Genomic DNA, 20,294 nt, shown 5'->3' on the forward strand with positions numbered 1-20,294 from the left:
AATGTTGTAGGCTATATAACTAAGTAGGCTATGTTTATAGTATATATTTACATGATTTCATTTAGCAAACACTTTTGTACAAAGCGCCTTACAAATAAAGGTGCATCTAGCATTTTACCTTGAGCGTCAACAATAAACATAAAATGTCAAATAAATAAATATTTACAATTTTACAAAATACTTATTTCTATATAGCTACTTTTCCAAAGTGCGCCATTGCAATTTCTGGTGCAACATATTAATTTATAGGTTATTTTGTAATATATCGGTTAATAACGTTCATTTTTACAAAACTTTTAGAGTGTGAAGCAATTTAAAGATTTAACGATACGGCAAATTCGCCCATTTACCTTAACTCACTGCTCCAGGTCTGCATCCCCTCCCGTCATCTTCGGTCTAAAAATGAGCGACGCTGGTTGTTCCATCACAGCGAGGCACCAAATCGCTTGCAAAAACCTTTACTCATTCGGTTCACCTGTGGTGGAATGAACTGCCAGCCTCCACACGAACTGCAGCATCCTTCACAACTTTCAAAAAACAGCTAAAAACATATCTGTTCCGCATTTATTTGACTAACCAATAACTGTCTGACTGTCTTTCTGTCTGTCAAAAAAAATCTAGTTGTTCATTCTCTCCTTTGCTTACTCCAGCTTTAATCATCCTAGTAGCCTTGTAAACTAACGGTACTGTTTAGCGTGTTGACAAAATGTTTATATGGTCTTCTTGTAAGTCGCTTTGGATAAAAGCGTCTGCCAAATGAATAAATGTAAATGTAACACATATTGCTCTTTTAACCAAAAATCAGAAAACAAGCACAGCAATATAAACAACTATAATAAACAATAAACAACAAATAGGGCCTATTATTTGTTGTTACACATCATTTATTAATGTGTTGTATCCATAAAAAAGACATAATATACCCCTCCCACACAAACAGATTTTTGTCACTAAATAATACAAATAATCTAATATTTATGACAAATAATCATTCATGCTTTTACGTCGCACATTACGCCTTTTTTACAAATACATATTAGTTTTGTGTTGTTTATTAGATTACTATTTATTGTTATTACGGTTGTTGTTAAATGTTGATTTTTTTAACTAAGCAAATGTTTAGGCTTTAGTAGTAGTGTTTTATGCATTTGCACCGCAGCGCAGCTCATTGCCCTTCCAGATTTCTGGGAAAACCACGGTGCAACATTTGAAAAACATTTTTTTAGCTTTTTTCAAAACCGCCCGTCTTGTAAGACAACATATAAACGGATTTAAGTAACTATTAGTATGCACCAAACAAACAGTCACGGGGAATACATGTATGAACAATATGCCTCATCCCAGTAAATGACGTTCAGTTTGACCAACACACGCCAAAGTGTTACTGCATGGTTAGGCATCCAGCACACAGAGGAGAGAAAGACAACTGTGATGGATTTGGTGACACGAATCATTCTCTTTGAATGACTACTATTCATACTTAAATAATGTCAGAAGCATCACATAGGACACAGAAAGAATCCACGTATAGGCAAAACAAAAGCAACCAGGATTTAATATGATAAAAGCCAGCCAGTAGTGTCCGGCAGGAAACTTGAGTAAACAGAGCTTTTCCCCGGCTACGTTGGTGCACAGTTGAGAAAACAGATGTTGGAACTGTGGCGACGATTCATAAAAACGCGCAAACTCATTTGACAGAGCACGAGGGAGGTGGACGGACCCGCTCCTAGTCGCCGAAGCCACGGAGCAGTATCGAGTGATGTTCATAGCAGAGAGGAAAAACACGCTGGCGTAGCCTACATGTTCATCACTGTACGGTTTTGCACACGGCGTCTCCAAACGGCCAGCTGAAATCCAGAGCGGTATCCACCGCCCAGAAAGGCAAAGTCATAACAAACTTAAGATATGTAATGACTAAATTAACAATAAAGAAATAAATAGTTGCGCTCTGTTTGGAGTCTTTCACTCTCATGATATAGAGGACGAGCGAATTCCCAATTAACCCTATTGCGCAAACGAGAATGCACACCACGGCGATCACGATTCTGAGGGCAGGGCTCCTGTCCGCGGTAACGTCAATGTCATTTCCAAACGTGACATAACCCTGTGGGTGTTGAATACCCCGGTGATGTTGAAAGTGTCACCCACAATGACGTATCAAGATCCACTATGACCCTGTTTTCAGTTCCATTGAAGACAGCAGCCAGCCTGCGCCTTACCTAACACATCCAAGGGAGCACTGCTATTTAAAACATGTGCCTTGGTATAACCCGCCCAAGTAATGCAAAGATTGGCTGGAGACTTTTGACAGGCATGACAGCTTGGGGTCAATGACACTTGCGCATTTCAAACAGTGCGCATCAGAAGGTGAGAAGAACAGAGCCTTGATGTAACCTTTGAATCTCAGCCAGGTCACCAGTAATAATGAGTGATTCTTCTCTCATTATTAATGCTGGTTTATTTTGGACTGAATATAAAAAAATGTGTCAATATTACAACCACAATCAAGCAATCAAAATACAGATAAGACAAATAAAAAAGATTGAATGTTTGTTTTATTACAGCTAAACCGCTCTCTACATAAACAAGTAACATTCATTAGGTAAACAATGTATCCCAATTCAAATAATAAATAATTCATATAATATTTTATACAAACTGGTACTGGTTTACTGTACATATCTGTTTCTCTCATAGCGTACCATATACAGTAAAAGAACTTAAGGCAGAGAGTTCAAACTTGCCAGTTATTGGTACAACTAAACTGGACTGTCTAGTGGTTTACTTCAAAAACAAATAGACATGGAGATTCATGGGGCACATGAAATTTATGACTTCAGTGAAAGAAATGCCAAATGGAAGATTCGGAATGGTGGCCAACTCAATATGTTAAAAAAGAAATATAAATGAAACACGCTTGGGTTCTTCAATCCAATTATGTTAATTTTAAACTCAAGTTTAACATTTGCTCTTAAAAACAAAAACACTCATTAAGGAAGGTTAGTGGCCTGTTCTGTGTACTGGCTATAATCAAATCACTGTGACTAAAATATTTGCTAACTCTCATCAAGACCCAACATTAGACAGTGTTCTACAACCTCTTTTAATGGGGGAAGATAATTGCTTAACCATTAGTATCCAATGCCTCATCAATGTCACATCAAAATGGAGCCAGAGGATACGCACACTCGGCTTGCGTTTATCCGTTAAATGGTTTAATTTCAACAAATGTTGAATCTGACAAAGCAATTAAGATTGTAGAATTAATGCCTCAGGTGTCTCATATAGTACAGATATGAGAGAATGAGAGACATGGAAAGAATTAGACACTTATACAATGCAAAGCATGTGTTAAGAGCTCTGAAAATAATTATGAAATAAATGCATGACAGTAATGCGTAATCAAACAAATATTAAAAATGTAATAGATAAAATAAATAAATTCAGTTTTATACAGTCAAAACCAGACAGCACAGATATGTTGCAATACGGTCACCCTTCCCAAACGCACTTTTAAAACCTATTAGGTTAATGGGGGGGGGGGCTGGTCAAGATGGGGGTATGATGTTACAGATCACAATTGGTTTCAGTCTTTGTTGCAGCTTACTGAAGTTTTTGACAAGGAACTGATGATACTTAAGTCCAAACGACACAGCCCTTGAAAAAATGACGCTTCTCGACAAATTAGGATGGGACATTGCAAGTTTAACCAAAGATTTTGGCTAATGAAAAGCTGTCAACTGCCAATTCTACTCATAAATTTCAATGACATTAAGAGAAACAAGTGTACTTTTTTCAATATATAAAAAGTATGATCATTGCAGTTTAAAACCAATCAGAATGCAGTCTTTTTAGATATGGTGTGTATTTGAACCTCTAAAGCCAATGTATTTTGCCATTTAAATTTAGACAGCTGTGGTTTTAACGAAATGGAAGGTCTGCTGGTAATGTGATGTCTTTATAAGGTCCTTGTCTTACAGAACATAATTGTCTCTATAACAGGACTCTGCTAAGCTGCAACATAATTCTGATCATTTTACTCTCAAAACTGGAACCAACTGACTCGTGAGGTACACAAGAGTGCCTGATATTTTTTTCTAAACCTCACCTCAGTCCAGACAAAATGTCAAATTATGAAAACCATTCAACAAGGTTAACCTCAAGAAATAACCAACCGATTTGGCCAATGCATACTTTAAACATAAATACATGTCTTACATACTATGGTAGACGGTGAGAGAGAATGTGCGACTGGAATAAGACGTGACCTCCATCAACTTTTCAAGCTTGTCGTGGCTAGATTGTGTGTTGGCGTAAGGGAATGCTTCTGTACAGCATACGTCCTACATAACTTAAAAGCAATAATAAATTACCTGCACAGGACAATGGCATTAAATAATGATGTTCCCTCATTGTTCAAACAATGGCTAAGGGCTAGTCTCACGACTAAACAAAAGAAAATGATACTGACTGCCTTTCCATTACTGTGCCTGAAATAATTATTCGAGGCTAAATGAAATAGCAAAAAGTATAAAAGGTATAGAATAAGATCATCTAGAAACAACACACAGAGCAGTGAAAAACACCTTCAGTATCCATGAAGGAAATACCAACTGAAGTCACTCACTGGGTAGGCAGCGTCCTATTGTTTATATACAAAAGTAAAACTGAAAATAGATTTTTCTTCTCTGTACACAGCAATTTTATTCTCTTTACAAAAGTCTTTGTTCTCTTTTTTCCCTCCTTCCACCTCATTCATGTCTAAATCATGAGTGCACAAGTTTCTTCATCCTCCTGCTGTTCGTGACAAAGGCTAGTCTGTTTGTGGGTCGCCCCCGTGTGGTCAGTCCAGTGAAATGACATCGGGGATGGAGCCGTATATGACAGAAGTGGCGGCGTCGGAGCGTGAACGGGAGGCGTTGTTGTGAGGGTGGCTGTCTCTGAGGCTGCTGGAGGACACCAGACTGCTGCTGCTCCCGCTGCTGCTGCCCCCGCTGCCATTGGCGGGCCCTAGCGAGCTGCTCGCCGCTGTCCCCGACTGCTCCAAGAACAGTTGAGAGGAACTGTAGGGCATGAAACGGTTCAGCAGCAGCTCGTGATCTTCTGATGCCGACGCGGAGGCCGAGGCAGCGGCCGCAGCAGCCATGACCATGTTATAATGCTACAGAAAGAGATGAAGAACATATGCTTTAAACTAAGTTTTTTTTAAACAAGAACTATGTACTTCAGCTTCTTCTTTTAGATCTGGCTCACAGTGTCTAACAGAATCAGCCATGAAATGTGTTTATGTGCAATGCTGCCCTCTAGCTATTCTTTGCTGCTTTATCATACAGTGAACTTACCTGGTGATTGTCACCTTGTAAAAATGAGAAGAAATTCAGATCTGTAGATAAAGAAAAAACAGTCATGTTTATCAAATCCCTCAGTGATAAAAGTGTTGTTTAATATTAAATACATTGGTGGGAAATAATTAGGGTGCATATGCCAACGTTTCCGAGTCACAGGTCCACTATTAAAACTGCATTGAAAACAGGCAGTGTTAAGCCCATACCTGGCAGGTCACTGGGTGTGTGGTAATAGTGACGATAGTCCTGGATGAGAGGAGGAGGGGGAGGGATGTAATTTGTCTCCACAGCTGGCATGCTTGGAGCTCTTGCTAGTGGGGATGCCTGATGATGCAGATTTAACACTCTGCCAAAAAAAAGTATTTGACCATTAAAAAATATGAATATCTTTGCAATAGCAAAACATCAAGGCAAGAAACACTTATTTTCAAGAAAAACAATGTACAGTAACTAAACCGTGTACTTTAGTGACTACATCCATCAAACAAGCCCTTCCGTTGGCTAAAAATAACTGAAAAAGAACTAAAGCTGGAACAATATAGATGTCACACACAATTATAATTGATATAATTTCCAGATTTTTAGTGGGACATAAATGTCTGAAAGTTCCTAAACACTTCACTGATCCAAAACCAAATGGTTCACTCTGCACAATGAATGAATCGTTTCGCCATCATGTTCCAAAATATTACGAATATCCTCACCCTTTGTTGACAGGCGGAGATGTGGGTGATAAAGATGGGCAGGCTCTTTTAGGTGGAGGCTCGTCATTATCATCATCTTCATCGTCATCGTCATCATCATCATCTGAGGAGCTGTCCAGTGTCAGGTCAATCACCTCCACCTTCTTACTGTTGCAGCCATGGGATGAACTGTTTCTGTGGTCTGACAGAACTGACCGACAAGAGTCTAAACAAGAAGGTTATATAACATTAATGCAGCAATTACATGTCTAAACCTTTAAAGCACAATGTAACAAGGTAAAATATCACACTTTATTGAAATAACACTTTGTTTTGTGAACATACCGTCAACGCCGTTTGATGAGGCTGACACCTCCTGGACCACCTTCTTGGATCTCATAGGAGCCCAGCAGCCATCTTCCTTAAACTGAATCTCATCACAATCCACACAACTGCTCAGAATCTCCATGAACAATCTAAAAAACAACAACTTTCTTTTAATTTTGAAAGCATATATTCATGCGTATATAGTAAAGGTTTCAGATCAGAAGTGTTAAAGGTGAGCGCAGCACTGACCCATCAATAATAAGGTGTTCATATGGAGCTTTCTTGTCACAGACTGGACACACCCACGTGGGTTTCTTCTCGTTCATTTGGATATAGAGCGTAGCATCAAAGCACTGTAGGTGCGAGCAGGTGAGCGATCGGCAGGGAATCGTCAGCCGCATTTTTCCGAGCTGCTCATTCACACACAGATACACACATGATAGCATATTTTATATATCATACTTTACATGTGATAACAGAATTATTATTATGATATATACTGAACTATATATAGACAGCCAGACTATTCCAGGCTCTGTGGCTTCAACAAGAAGCAGAATTTAATACTCTGACCAACTCAATAATGCACATATTGTAAAAAAACGACAAGGTTTAATAGAGGCCCTGTGCAGAGAACAATGTCTTTATTCAGGATCGAGGATTCATTACATACCGGACAGAGCAGGGAGACACGCAGACTGGTGGTGGCAATCTCACTGTCAGGATCAGCAGTAAGCTTCTCTTTAACTGAAGAGCAAGCACAAAAAATATCAGATCGCTGGTTAACAAACACCAATTCTGATGCCGTTTTTACAGGCTAGGAATCACTTCACTCCATTTGAGTCCTGTAGCTCAAATGGCAGAGAATGGGACACCAAGGTCACTTTAGAGAGTGGGGCACTTTAGATAAAAACATTTGCAAGGTGGTACATAAATGTAATAATGCTTAACTATGTTATTTGTAATATTTCATGACAGTAAACATCTTTCCGAACCACGCAGCGTAAACGTACTGAGCGCTCTGGAGTGGTCTGGATTTCGGATCCCTTTTGACCGTAGTCTCTGTAGCAAAACTGAGGAGGACTGCTGTCGGACCAGGTACACTGCCATGGAGTAACTCTGTTTGAAACACATGCAGTGTTTGTTAGGAACCCTTACTGTGCACAATAATAGTAATTCAATCTCATAAAAAGCATTCTAATTTCAAAAACAGATTTATTACCCTTCCGATTTCTGACGTCCATGACACAACAATGGTATTGGGAACTGTTGTAGACAACCTAACCAGGGAGGTAATGTTGATGGGTCTGCTAGGTCGCTTTGGCTCTACTCCGTTTTTGGTTGGAGGAAGATAACCCTGAAGACATTCAAGAAAACCAAAAGTTAAAAAACCTTTTTAAATGAACACTATTTTAAACATGTATATATTATTTATTATTCAAGTGCATAGTAGTTAAAGACACACAATGTGGGACCCTATTCTTTGCTTTTAGCTGTAGAATATAATAAGCTTGCTGATTTGTGACTGAAAAAAAGCCAGACTCACAGGGAGGTTACAGGGTTTTCCATTCACTTTAACACAAAGGTTGGGTGGGAAATGGTCTTCCTGAGGACAACTTGTTTCTGATAAGCAAAACCTAAGAAATATGCATTGAGATTCCATTAGGAACGTGTGGGAAAGACTTCCAAGACTCTCTTTGAAAGCCAAACAAAAGAAAGCTCTTAAGATGGAGGTATGTTATCTTCAGCACCCACAATCAGCTAAATAAAATACACAACATTCAATGGCATGCACAGTGTTTACAAAGATTTCTATTTTCAAGACGATATTATAACAAGATAATACGATAACGCAACAAAATAACAAATAATAGCACAAAGTAAAAAGACGCTTTATTTAACTCAACTTTTACAGTTCTACAGTTTACAGTCATTTACTTGAGGAAATGTTTGCCCTCTCATACCTTAGCTGTACTTGCACGGTGAAGTCACATTTGGTCCCAGAGATGTCCCTGTCAGACAGGAGGGTAGGATAAAAGGAATGTGTGATATAGAGTGTAGGAGACAAAAGCATGCCAAACATTCTACAGGACTGTTTGATAAGACCTAGTGTCTTCTGTTCAAGTTCAACTGTTTAGCAGATGTTTTCAATTCAGAAGATTTTCAGTATGAAACTGGTTAAGGTTTATTCTGAGCTCAAAATTAGTTAGGACATTACTAACACTTTAAGCATGTTGGCCTGTCAAAACAATGTAATTTAATGTCCCTCCTCTGCACTCACATTGAACTGCTGATCTGTTGAACTTGTTGAGGCGTGAGCGCAAACGCAAAACATGTTTCCTGAAATCTCTGACTGCTGTCTGAGGCTGTAAAATAAAAAGAAAGAGAAGATGGTCATGGAAGAATTAGAGTATAACCAAGAAAAGGTGTAAAATGCAAAGGAAATTTCTAGCAGGCCAAGCTGTTACCAAGTCTTTTCATTGTCTAGCTCAGGTCTAACTCAATGGCTACATTGAAAAAGTACATTTTGAATGAACTAACACTCAATAATATTTAGCTCTTAATGACTGAATGACATCGCAGGTCCCCTTACATGACAAGCCCTAAACGGACAATCTGCTCTAAAGAGCACGTTTTGTAAATACGTTATCTCCTTCGGCAAAGAAGCGAAAATGTGACAACATCTTTGTCCTGTGTCACCGTAGTGCTTCGAAAGGAAGGGGTAGAGTGAGCCATTGGTTGCAATTCGCAACCTCACCGATAGATGGCACTACATTTCATACAATGGACCTTTCACAATCTCAAAGCAAAATTTCAGTTACACGCAGGACACACAAGACTGCTGGTCTTTTTCTCCGGATTCACTTTACAAGGTTGTGGAGTAAAGTTCAAAGCACAACTCTACAAGAGCCAAAAATAACCCCAGGTTACATAATCCAATCTTCTTAAATGGAATGGCAGGAGTTTCAGGAGCGAGGAGATAGATAAGTGGAAGTAAAACTGCACCAGTTGCACCACACTGTACACATTGATGACTGAACTCGCAGTGGCCAAGCTATAAGCCATAAATCACTTAAACAGCACATTTTTGTTTGTATAAGAAACTCACCTAAACTGGTGGGCTTGATCAGCTCATCAAGAACATCATAGAATGGCAGCCTCTGAAGCTTGACGTCTGGATGGACTGGATGGAGGGCTGAGGGCAAGTGGGGCAGGCCCAGCTCATGCTTTGGACCAAGCAGTGCTACAGGTAGTAGAGAGGGCGAGCCGTGCCCATCAAATCCCAGATGGGTCAGGCTGGCGGGGAGCCCTGCAGGAGCCACTCTGGAGCTGGCATGTAGGCCCGGGAGCGAGAGGTCTGTCGGGGACACCATCTTTGTGGGGAAGCGGCGGCGGTAGAGCTCCTTAATCTTCATTTGCACGGCGGGGCTGCAGCCGGCTTTCAACAAGTATAGCGCTTTGGTCAAGAGTTCGTGCTTCCGTCCATGCTTGTTGCGACCCGCGTATCCCAGAAGAACCTGAAGCTCTGAGACACGTAGGCTCATCACCATTTGCTGTTTTTACAAAGACAGGAAACAGTAGATAAATATGAATTGATTGAATGAAAATACACAAAAATAATTTGCAGGGTTTTAGTAAACATAAGTAAACAAATCAAACCTGTTTAAGTGCCTTTCTTTTCATAAATGGGATTGAAAACGAGGTTACATAGTCTGTTTGGTTGTTATTTATATGCCTTATACACAATGTAGGCCACCTAGGACTAAATTTGCCTCGGGTTTAGTCTTGGACATGCGTTTATTATTAAAGAAGTAGTTCAGCTTCAAAATGAAAATTCTGTCATCATTTACACGCCCTCTTTTCATTTCAAACCTGTATGACTTTCTTTCTTCTGTAGAACACAAAAGAAGATATTTTGAAAAATGTTGATAACAGAACAGCCCAGCCCCACCATTCACGTCTATTGTAACCAATGCAAACGAATGGGGTGCTGTTAATACATTCTTTTAAATATCTTAGTTTATTTAGCCAACTAAAGATGTCGAGAAATGTATTTTGGATTTCTTTAGATATTTGAATATGTATTTTTGTATTGTGATGGTAGATTTATGTGTGCGAAAATAACACCTTTACGTGCTGGGTCAAAGCCACATCTTAAGATTTTGTGGAATTGCTCTCAGCTCAGCCTTTTTGGGTATTCTGAGACAAAGTCCTGTGTTGGTGGTACCCGGCATTTGGGTTCTATTAAAATGCAAGTGCGGGCAGAGAGGTGAAGAGGGTGAGATAGTGGGGGATGGGAAGATCGGACCTGAGCCTGGGCCAGCAAGCTTTCATAACAAAAGCTTTGGAGAACAGCTACAGGGAAAACAAGAGAATCACAGACCAAAGAGGCTCATATTTCTCCACCTCAGAGAGATTGGGTCCCCGCCTCAGTTTACAGCCAAGTACCAACTGGACGGTTCATATAAACAGTCTTTATTAATTCTACCCGCCCGACCCCCAACACAAACATGTAGCCTTAATACTGCTCATCACTCCTGAAGAGACTCTCACTCTTGTACCATTACAGTGAGGAACATCCTCCAATGTAAACCAAGAGGCGGCCAATAATTTTGTTGTTTTTAAAAGAATCCATGAACTTAGAATGTTTGATCTAAATCAAACTAATTATTCTGTCTTTGACAATAGATGAACCTCATGCAACATGTTTTATGTATGGAGAGGAGGAAACAAAACTGGTCAACCGTCTAAGACCTTGGCCAAAAGCTTTTTGCAGCCAGCAGATAGGATGAAGAGAGGTTATTTACATAAGCTCATCGTCCTCCTAGGGGAATATGAAGAATAAGAAGTGGACCATGAAGTGTGTGAGGTTTTCTCGGCTAAGTAAGCAAGCAGGCATCTTCATGTAATCTAACCTCAAAGTTAACACCATGAATGTCACACACCTATACTCTACTCTCAATGACTAGAACATGTGATAAAATGCCTTGGACAAGTTCTCTCAAAAATGTTGATGCAAAAACACACCTACAAAGCACAACTACTTTTTAAACGCTGCCAAAAACTATATTTGTTCCAGTCTAGTGTTTCCCCTACCATTAGGGGGGCGCCCCGCCCCTCCAACGGCACCTCCCGCCCCCTTGAAGGTCAAGTTAATAATTTTTTTATGTTGTTGGATCACTAGAGAAGTCATTCAAGGTTACCTTTCCTATATAACATGTCTATACCTTGTTCTCGTACTAAACAAACTAAATAGCATTATGTTATTAATATTATTTACATGGCGGCATGTCATTTCTGTTTCTACGTGGTCGCGCCTTTACAATTCTCCTCTGCTCCTCTGTATCGATCTCCGACACACACAGACACGTGCGCGCACATACACAGGTGAGCACACTTTCACCAGCGGACAGAGAGCGCGTGTGGGAAAATATGTCACGTTAATCACCCGAAAAGCAGATAAAAAAATGCGTTTTTAAACGCTCCCAGGGTGGTGAAAATACGCATGCCCTGCCTCTGACAAGCAACAGTCCAGTTACCACCGGATGACCATCCGGACCGCAAGACACAATGAACCATTAAAAAATCAGACTATTTCTGTGGTTTAAACTGAGCAGCGCGTCTACATAACTGAGATGTACACATCACGCGCACTCAGGGACATTTATGTTGATTATATTTTGCAGCTATATCCTCTAATATCTTTATTTAGCGCCAAACGTGCTTCATTGAACCTTTCCGCTCCGTGAGCGCTGCTTCTCCCGCCAAAGACACGTCGCATATAAAGACCTGCAGACACAAAGAGCAGGTAAATAAATGGACACTTTTTCTGTAACGCTTAAGTAAACGAAAATGCAGCAGTAATAAAGTATTTTTAGCTGTCAGTCAGTTTACGGTTTGCTATATAGGTTTGTGACAGATTATAAAACATAACGTCTTGTATCTACATATAGCATTTATGATATTAATAGCATAAATAATCAGCATGTTAAGAGCATTTCATTGTGAATCATGTTTTAATTGGAAAGAATATTTAGAATCAGTTCTAGTATGAATGGCATGGAAAGGCTGTTAGTAACTTTGTAAGTACTCCTGCTCATGATATATTTATTTCAGTTGTTACAGTTTGTTGTCAGTAGTTTTTTTAAATATTAATATAGACCACTGGGACTTCGCTACAGCACCAGATCCCACAACACATTTTCTCAGTTACCAGACCTTCGATGTTTCATACAGACTGTGGCTATCAGAATATAAAGTAAATGGCCTGATAAAACATTAGATTGATTGATTTAACATTAACATTATTTATTTAAAAAAGTATTGTCCGGACCTCCGCCGCAAAAAAAATATGGAGATCGCAGACCCCCCCAAAGCCGTAAACCTAGGGGAAACATTGCAGTCCTTGTTTCACTTCTGCATGTCAGTATATATGCTGACTCTTCACTCCAGATGGATGAACCAGCAGCCAGAAACACAACAAGCGATAAGAAACCATCCCAGGTTTTCAGATTTTCAACATGTCAACATTTTGAAGGAAAGGGAATAAATCTTAATGAGGTTCAAAGGGATGTTCCTCTGAAATAAACTGAAACGCCTATAACAAAAGTAAAACAAAAACTGAATCACAGATAAAATATCTATTTAGACACCTATTTACACTGGGTGGGTTGGGGTTGTGCGGAACTAGAACACTAGAGCACACAATACATTATTGCATTATCCCTGCATAACTGTTGATTCACTATAAGTTCATGTTGTTTACCTTATGCACGTACGCGCCGATTGCCACAAAACACAGACATATGACTCAGTTTCACTTACCGCGTGCGGTACATGAATGGCATCTTTTAGGGCTCCATCTATCAGTTTCAAACAATCTGGAAATCCAGCGTTATATCCACTGTTTATATAACATTCCTCACCGAAATGCAGTGAACAAACAAACACATTTGAACTTCGTGAACGAAGGAGCACATTGATGGGCGTGCTCTTTCTCCCACTCTCCATGGTTAACGCGTGGGTGTGCTTCTTATCATCCTGTTTTGCTTTCTGCAAAATTCCTGTTTTTTATTACTAAGCAAAGTATCACGATACACTGTGTTATGCCCAAATAAAGCCTTCGCTGCAAATGAATAAAAAAACTCCTTGTACTGTTATCAGGCCTATTTTTATTGCGGGTTTGGAAAGGAGTGTAGCTAGCAGTCAGATCACAATCTCCTTATAAGTAACTAAGCCCATACTTTTGACGCCAGTGAGTGGCAAAATCACAGCTAGTTTAGAAACCTTGATAATTGTCTCCAAAATATCCTAATGCAGAAAAGGCGGTTTATATGACTCGTGATACAAGTATAAGTTGATGAAAACCTTCAGATCAATGTTGCAACATCAAACAGCAATCATGTTTATGTTTTGTCTCAAGGGTTAAACAAACTTACATCAAGCGTGAGTAGTAACACCTCAAAGTTTGCAGTGAGATTGTATTGTACTGTTTATTTATTGTACTTGCGGAAAATCTCCTTGTATCTGTGGTACACTCCAGTCATCAACAACAACAGCATTGTCAATTACAAGCAAACATAGGATAACATTAACAACACATAACAAATACACCCAACATTAAAACACCAGACCTCCCATTCCCAACAGCAAAATCACACAGTAGTACAGAGACACCTGTGGTATCACAGGGATTTATTTAACAAAGCTATACTGGAGAATATAAAAGATCTTTGTGCACGGGCAGTCTGTAGCGACGGTCCCCTATATCTTTGCCCAGATGGTAACAACTCATATTCACCATTAAGTGGATGTAATTCATCCCATATAATTATATGGCTTTTCCTCACAACCCAAGATTCACATAATGTTTTGTTGATTGTATTGGTTTACATTAGTTAATGCCTTAGTTAACACCAACTAACAATGAACAATACAGTTTTTCAGCATTTATCATTTTTGTAATTGTAAGTTAATGCCAAGACAGTTGTTTACATTACCTTTCAGTGCATTAACTTACATTATCCCTTCCAACTCTTGATTGTATAATTATCCCTTCCAACTTTTAATTGTATAACATTTACATTTAGTCATTAAGCAGACGCTGTTATCCAAAACATGTTACTGCATGAGCTTTACCTTTCATCATATAATTGCAAAATACATACAGACAAACTATACTACTATAAATGACTACTATATTTGGCAGCCCGGAAAAGTAGAAGCTAATTAACAAACGGACTTAGTAAACAAACTGATGTTGCATCTTAAACGTCACATTTAAACTTTAATACTTTTGCAGAATTCACAGATAAACTACATGAATCAGGCCCTGAATGTCTCAAAACTTGGTGACAATGCAATAACACAAAGCTTTTTTGAACATTGCAGACTAGATCCAAGGGAGCATAAGATGACCAAAAATCGTTTTCTAGGTCTCAAGAAAGAGCTGTTGTCTGTTTTAATAAATAATAGTACAGTATAATATATAGCTTCTGGACTAGTATATAGTATAATAGCAGAACAACAGTAGTCTTGACTGTCAAAGCACCCAATCTGTAGTCTGTTAACAGCCTACGCACCACCCACATACTGCTGTACACCGACAACCGACACCTCTAACGGTATATGCATCAAGTAATCACCCCCATTTCAAAGTTAAAAAGGGACAAATCAGTATTAACATCCAAGTTTAGAGTGAGAAGTGATCATTTCACTCCAGCAGGCACACAGATGTGCGAGTTAGCTGGTAGCTAGCTGGCTCTATCACAACAATAACAGTGTTCCTTTTAACGGGCACAAAACTGCCCATAAACCGCTTTTAAACCAAATACAGCACGTCGATTTGCCTAAAAAGAATCGCGAGAACCACATCGGAGGGACAGCATGGACAAAAAGAGCACGTACAAGCGTTGAATTAGAAGTAATTTGCGGGCTACACTTTACCTTCAATTCCGCACTCTCCGCCATCTTGTTTCTCTGGCGCAGGCGTGATCGGACTCCTGGCACGTGACCAGAACATGCGTCAAACATCATTTTGCTCGTTTAAAAATTAGCGCGAGAGGAAATGTAACTGAAAGTATTACCAAAAGGCAGGCACATTTCTAGTTAATTTGTTATTATCATTTGTTATTATCATTATACATGAATAAAAACATGGACAATACGTGTTTGCCGTTTTGTCTTTTAATTGTTTTCACATTGTTATTGGCCTATATATTTATATATGTATTACTAAAAAATAAAGCATTGTCATAACAAAAACCAACACGAGAACATACGATAAGTTATACAGTATTAAATGTTTGTGTGGTGTTTTTTTTTTCATTTACACAAACACGTTTAGGAGTGTAACTTGTGTATGTGTGTGCGTGTGCGTGTGTCTTTGGAAACGGATCTAACCGTTCCAAAACATATTTATTTTGTATTTCAGGCTCATTTAGTAGTTTATTTTATTATTGTGACGTCATAGCGTCTCGGTTACATAACACAGAACCTGACTGGAGCTATAAGGACTGTTAGGATTTGCTCTGCCTTTGATCTCTTCTTGTAATTATGTTTAGATGATTGCCCTCTTATCTTTATTTTATTTATTTTTTGTGACTCATTTTCATTTTTTGTGGTTGATATTATGTGCTGTAAGCTTATTCTTATGTATGTTTCTGTTCTCTGTAATTAATAAAAACAATAATAATAAATTAATTAAAAAATTAAAAAAAGAACCTGACTGGAAAGTAGAGACTGTGCTTCGCTTGTATAGATCTTTATCAGTACTCTCTTAGCCAAAATACGTGACTTTTACGTAACGTCAACGTAATCTTATGACCAAATTTACGTCGTGGCGACCGGAAAAGCGTAATGGATTAAAAAAAATGTGTTGGGAACCAGTTAGTAATTTAAATATTTTATTTAAAATTCTTTGGGCGGACATGCAGTACAACTAATTTAACTTGTCCTTATTTGCCCATAACTATTTTATAGGGTTTTTAAATAACATATAATGACACAGACTCAGAGTAGGAATACTTTTCATTTATATAGATAAAACAATATTAACAGCAACATATTGACAGCAACATAACAAATTACGTTTAAAACAGTATACAAACATTTAAAAAAACATTAAAATCAACAACAAGTGTTTGTTCATATACTTAACTTACGTTATTTAAAACATAGCACCGAGCATGATTCACGACAGATAAATAATTACAGAAGCATAAATATTACAAAAAAAAAAACACTTCAAATATATGATATTTACTTAATGTGATTGTTGGTCTTTTTATAGCCTACAGTTACTGTATATGCCCTCTTCGGGTGCAGTGTAATGTCCCGTTGCCGTGGTTACTCTTATAACTGCACTGGTGCTGTGTAGCCTTAAAAATAATAAAATATAATTAAATGAAACCTAAAGTAACGTTTTTTTTGCACTTATACTCTCATTTATTTTCGTAAAAGCTGTTTATTCATTGAGCAGTCTTACCTGATAAAACGAAATTTCCTGTCAGAGGAACTTTAATTCCTTTCAGTAAGGTATTTATACTGAACAGACAAGAACGCATGATTCATATTATTATGACTTTTTAGTGTTATGTGAATCTTTTACATTAATTTTAGAAGTGCTGTTCTTGGTCTCAGCCCCTCAAAGTCTTGGTACTATCTTGGTCTCGGTTTAGGTGGTCTCGACTACATCACTACTAAAAACACATCTCTTTAGCCAAGCTTTTACATAATGCATCCCAATACTTGCATTCCAATTATGTCAGACGCAAATGATTATCTTTACTTGAAATGTTATGAACAGCAGCTACGCTAATGGTTCTCTGTCTGTTTTGCTCTAGTTTGGATCCAGCCTCTTATGAAAATTACAGATGACCCAACACCTGTGAAAAGATGACAACTACCCCTGTGAGGATTCCAGATGACATCAGCTTTGGAGCATCGTTCATAACTGTCAAATTTTACATATAGAGTAAAAGATGTTGTAACATTATCAGTAAATTACCAGTATGTATAAGGGCCGGCCCAAGCCTTCAGGGGGCCCTAAGCAGAATTTAATTTGGGGGCCCCTCTGTGCTACCAATATGACTAATCCTTGATTATTCGCACACTATCAATCTAAAACACCCATTATCAATTTTATTTGTTGTAGCTGTGTTAATTTGCTTACATCATACCAATATTTTTACCCATTACGGATTTTAATTGTAACAGTAGCAAACCCACAGGAGTGGTCAGGTGTTAATTTGCACTTTAACATTCAAAGTCTTGCAGTACCAAATGGCATACTTAATGTGGCGTACTGAAAATTAGCTAAATAAACCAGTAGACAATGCATTTACTGTAAACATGTTAACCACTTTAATTACTTTTGGTTAGAAAATTTAGCAACTTCCAAATAGTGCAATACAATAAACAGTATCTTTTTATATAAAAAATATTTAAATGTACAAAATGGACAATATTAAATAAAATAATAAAATAATAACAAAATGAACAGATCAGATGGATCTGTAACAAGGTGGTTCAAGAATAAAATATAAAGCTGAATACCAATCTACTACAAATAAAATCAAATACAAACAGGATCTTCTTATACGAAAAATAAATATTGTAATGAAAAAATGAAAATAGGTTTCTAAAACAAACACTTTTTAGACAAACTAACTCAACTTTACATACCACCTCAATATTCCACTTAATTCCTTAGAATTTGTGTTTCCTGGCTTTTCTGGAGGCAAAGTCGTTTATGATATCATTATATCTGATGGGCAAGTTTGTTATTAATACTAATTAGTGCAAGTCAGTCAGTCCAGTTAGTCCAGTCAGTCTTTCTTGAGCCATGGGAGATCTCAAATAGTTTTTGATCAGTTTGAGTTTGGAAAAGCTCCGTTGTTGAATGAACAGAATGTTATTTTAACATTAAAAAAGCTATTTCAACAACAACAACAAACAGCAGTTATTTTAACGTCAAACTATATAACACAGCACCGCAGCAAGCCATCTGTACACCTAAAACATTGAGGCATAATGATACTGGAATATAATAGCAAAGACCCCAAAGGTAGGCTAATGTAAGTAATGTTAAACTGTTATCAGTACCCAAGTTATAAAACAGAATCTTATTTCTTATTACAGAAATATAATCCAGTAAAGTTATGTTTAAAACCAGCTAAGTAATATGTTGTGTATTATAATATATTAAGATTGCAAAGCTATTTGCGGATGTTTAATTAAACATATTTTCTTGCTTGCTTAATTAACTAGCCAGCTAACTTTAGCTTGCAATATAGTTTACTAGGCTAACTAGGCTAAACCTATTTAGTTTATATTCATTTTTCAACTTACCTTTATCTTGCTGTTTTTTCTCTTCCTCGGTTTTCTTCCTTTTTCTTTTCTCTGCACCAGAAGGATATGTCCTTTTTTGTGACATTATTGAGATGAGATTCTTCAATCAACTTCAATTACGTCAATCAGTAATACTCTAGCTGTGCATGTATCCTGCTGCAGCAGCCCGTTAACATAATATTGCGTTTTTTCCCATTGAATAATGCATTTTGTATCATTACCCATATCCATTGAAATATTATATTAAAAAAAACGATGTCAAGAAATGGCCCAAGAGTTCATGAAATGACATCGTTTTTTTATATAATATTTCAATGTATATGGGTAATGATACAAAATCTTGGGGGGCCCCTGGTGGCCACGGCGACCTAAGCAGACGCTTAGTTCGCTTATGCCTTGGGCCGGCTCCTATACAGTACATACTGGTAATTCACTGATAATGTTAATCGAAGTAAATGAAAAAATGACCAGTGATACTAAATTGGTAGTTTAAGTAACGTCAGCTCAGTTACTTTTTAAACAATGTAGCCTTTTTCAGTGGTCAAATATTTTCGCACTACATTGTTTAATACCCAAAATCTTTTTACCATTCCTCATTTTGTTTTCACATTTAAAATAAACTACACGTTGAAATAAAACGTAACGGTTTGTTCATTTAATACATACTGTTCGACAACAGCCTAGTACACATGTAGCATACAGTACACTCTTTCTGTACTTCATTTAAATGGGTGTCCACTAGATGGCAGAATCGCACCTTGTATTATAACTGATTCCACTCATGATAGCGCAAACTGATTTGGAAAGCCAAATAATTCTGTATTTTTCATTTAGTTGGCTAAATTATTAATCTAAATTATTTTTATTAGCCACAAAGTTTTTTGTGTTGATCTTTGGATTCCATAAACGTAAACCCCAATGAAGACTATTAAATGTTTCCTCTTGAAAGCACCACTCTGTATGTCCATATTTGATGAGTATGGACAAATGTTATTTATTTACTCAGTTTACCATTGATGCGCGTTTCTTCATTTTCTGTAGCTAATCAGAGTTATCAAAGCTAGCTTTTTTGTTTTAGCAGCACCGCCATCTGGCGTCGACGAAAGTGACTTGAACGCACCTGACTTCGGTCGTAAACACTTCGATCGACAACAGTTCGTAAATACAATACAGTATTTATAAGCGTTCCCATCATCCACCACCAGATACCACCCCACTGGTAGGCCTATAGCCCAACATTACCAGTACATAGTCTAGAGAACGTTGTTATAAATCGTATCGTCCTAACTAATAAATGCGTTAGAATTTATGTGATGGTTCTATTGTTTTTCTTTTTCAGCCGGGCTATTTCAAACATCTTCCTGTTGTGATTTCCTATACCGTGTAAATTGATTGGCTTAGAGACCCCAATAACTTAAAGGGTCAGTTCACCCCAAAATAAAAATTCTGTCATAATTAACTCACCCTCAAGTTGTTCCAAATCTTTATCAATTTCTTTGTTCTGTTGAACACAGAGAAAGATATTTGGAAGAATGTTAGCAATTTTCAGTTCTGGAACATCATTCACTGCCATAGTAGAAAATAAATA

General features: G+C 37.8%; 2 protein-coding genes across 2 annotated transcripts; both read right to left on the minus strand.

Annotated features, from left to right (window-relative positions):
* Positions 1-458: 458 nt before the first annotated feature.
* rxfp3.3a3 (relaxin family peptide receptor 3.3a3) lies at positions 459-2,140 on the minus strand (the record flags this gene model as incomplete). Its single annotated transcript, XM_057347646.1, is given in 6 exon segments — positions 459-1,328; positions 1,331-1,473; positions 1,475-1,629; positions 1,631-1,714; positions 1,717-1,795; positions 1,797-2,140. Coding segments are annotated over 6 exon segments (993 nt in total), but the record flags the coding sequence as incomplete, so codon positions are not given.
* pias1b (protein inhibitor of activated STAT, 1b) lies at positions 2,138-15,356 on the minus strand. The gene is made up of 14 exons (XM_057347902.1): positions 15,302-15,356; positions 9,465-9,909; positions 8,637-8,721; positions 8,320-8,367; positions 7,902-7,992; positions 7,578-7,712; positions 7,369-7,474; positions 7,029-7,102; positions 6,605-6,765; positions 6,374-6,504; positions 6,050-6,254; positions 5,552-5,691; positions 5,343-5,383; positions 2,138-5,161 (listed from the first exon to the last, which is right to left on the minus strand). Exons 1-14 carry the CDS (start codon positions 15,323-15,325, stop codon positions 4,844-4,846), a joined length of 2,004 nt encoding a protein of 667 aa, XP_057203885.1. The 5' UTR covers positions 15,326-15,356; the 3' UTR covers positions 2,138-4,843.
* Positions 15,357-20,294: the final 4,938 nt, after the last annotated feature.

This window comes from Triplophysa rosa, linkage group LG12 (genome assembly GCF_024868665.1).
Source record: "Triplophysa rosa linkage group LG12, Trosa_1v2, whole genome shotgun sequence".
Taxonomy (NCBI): Eukaryota; Metazoa; Chordata; class Actinopteri; order Cypriniformes; family Nemacheilidae; genus Triplophysa; species Triplophysa rosa.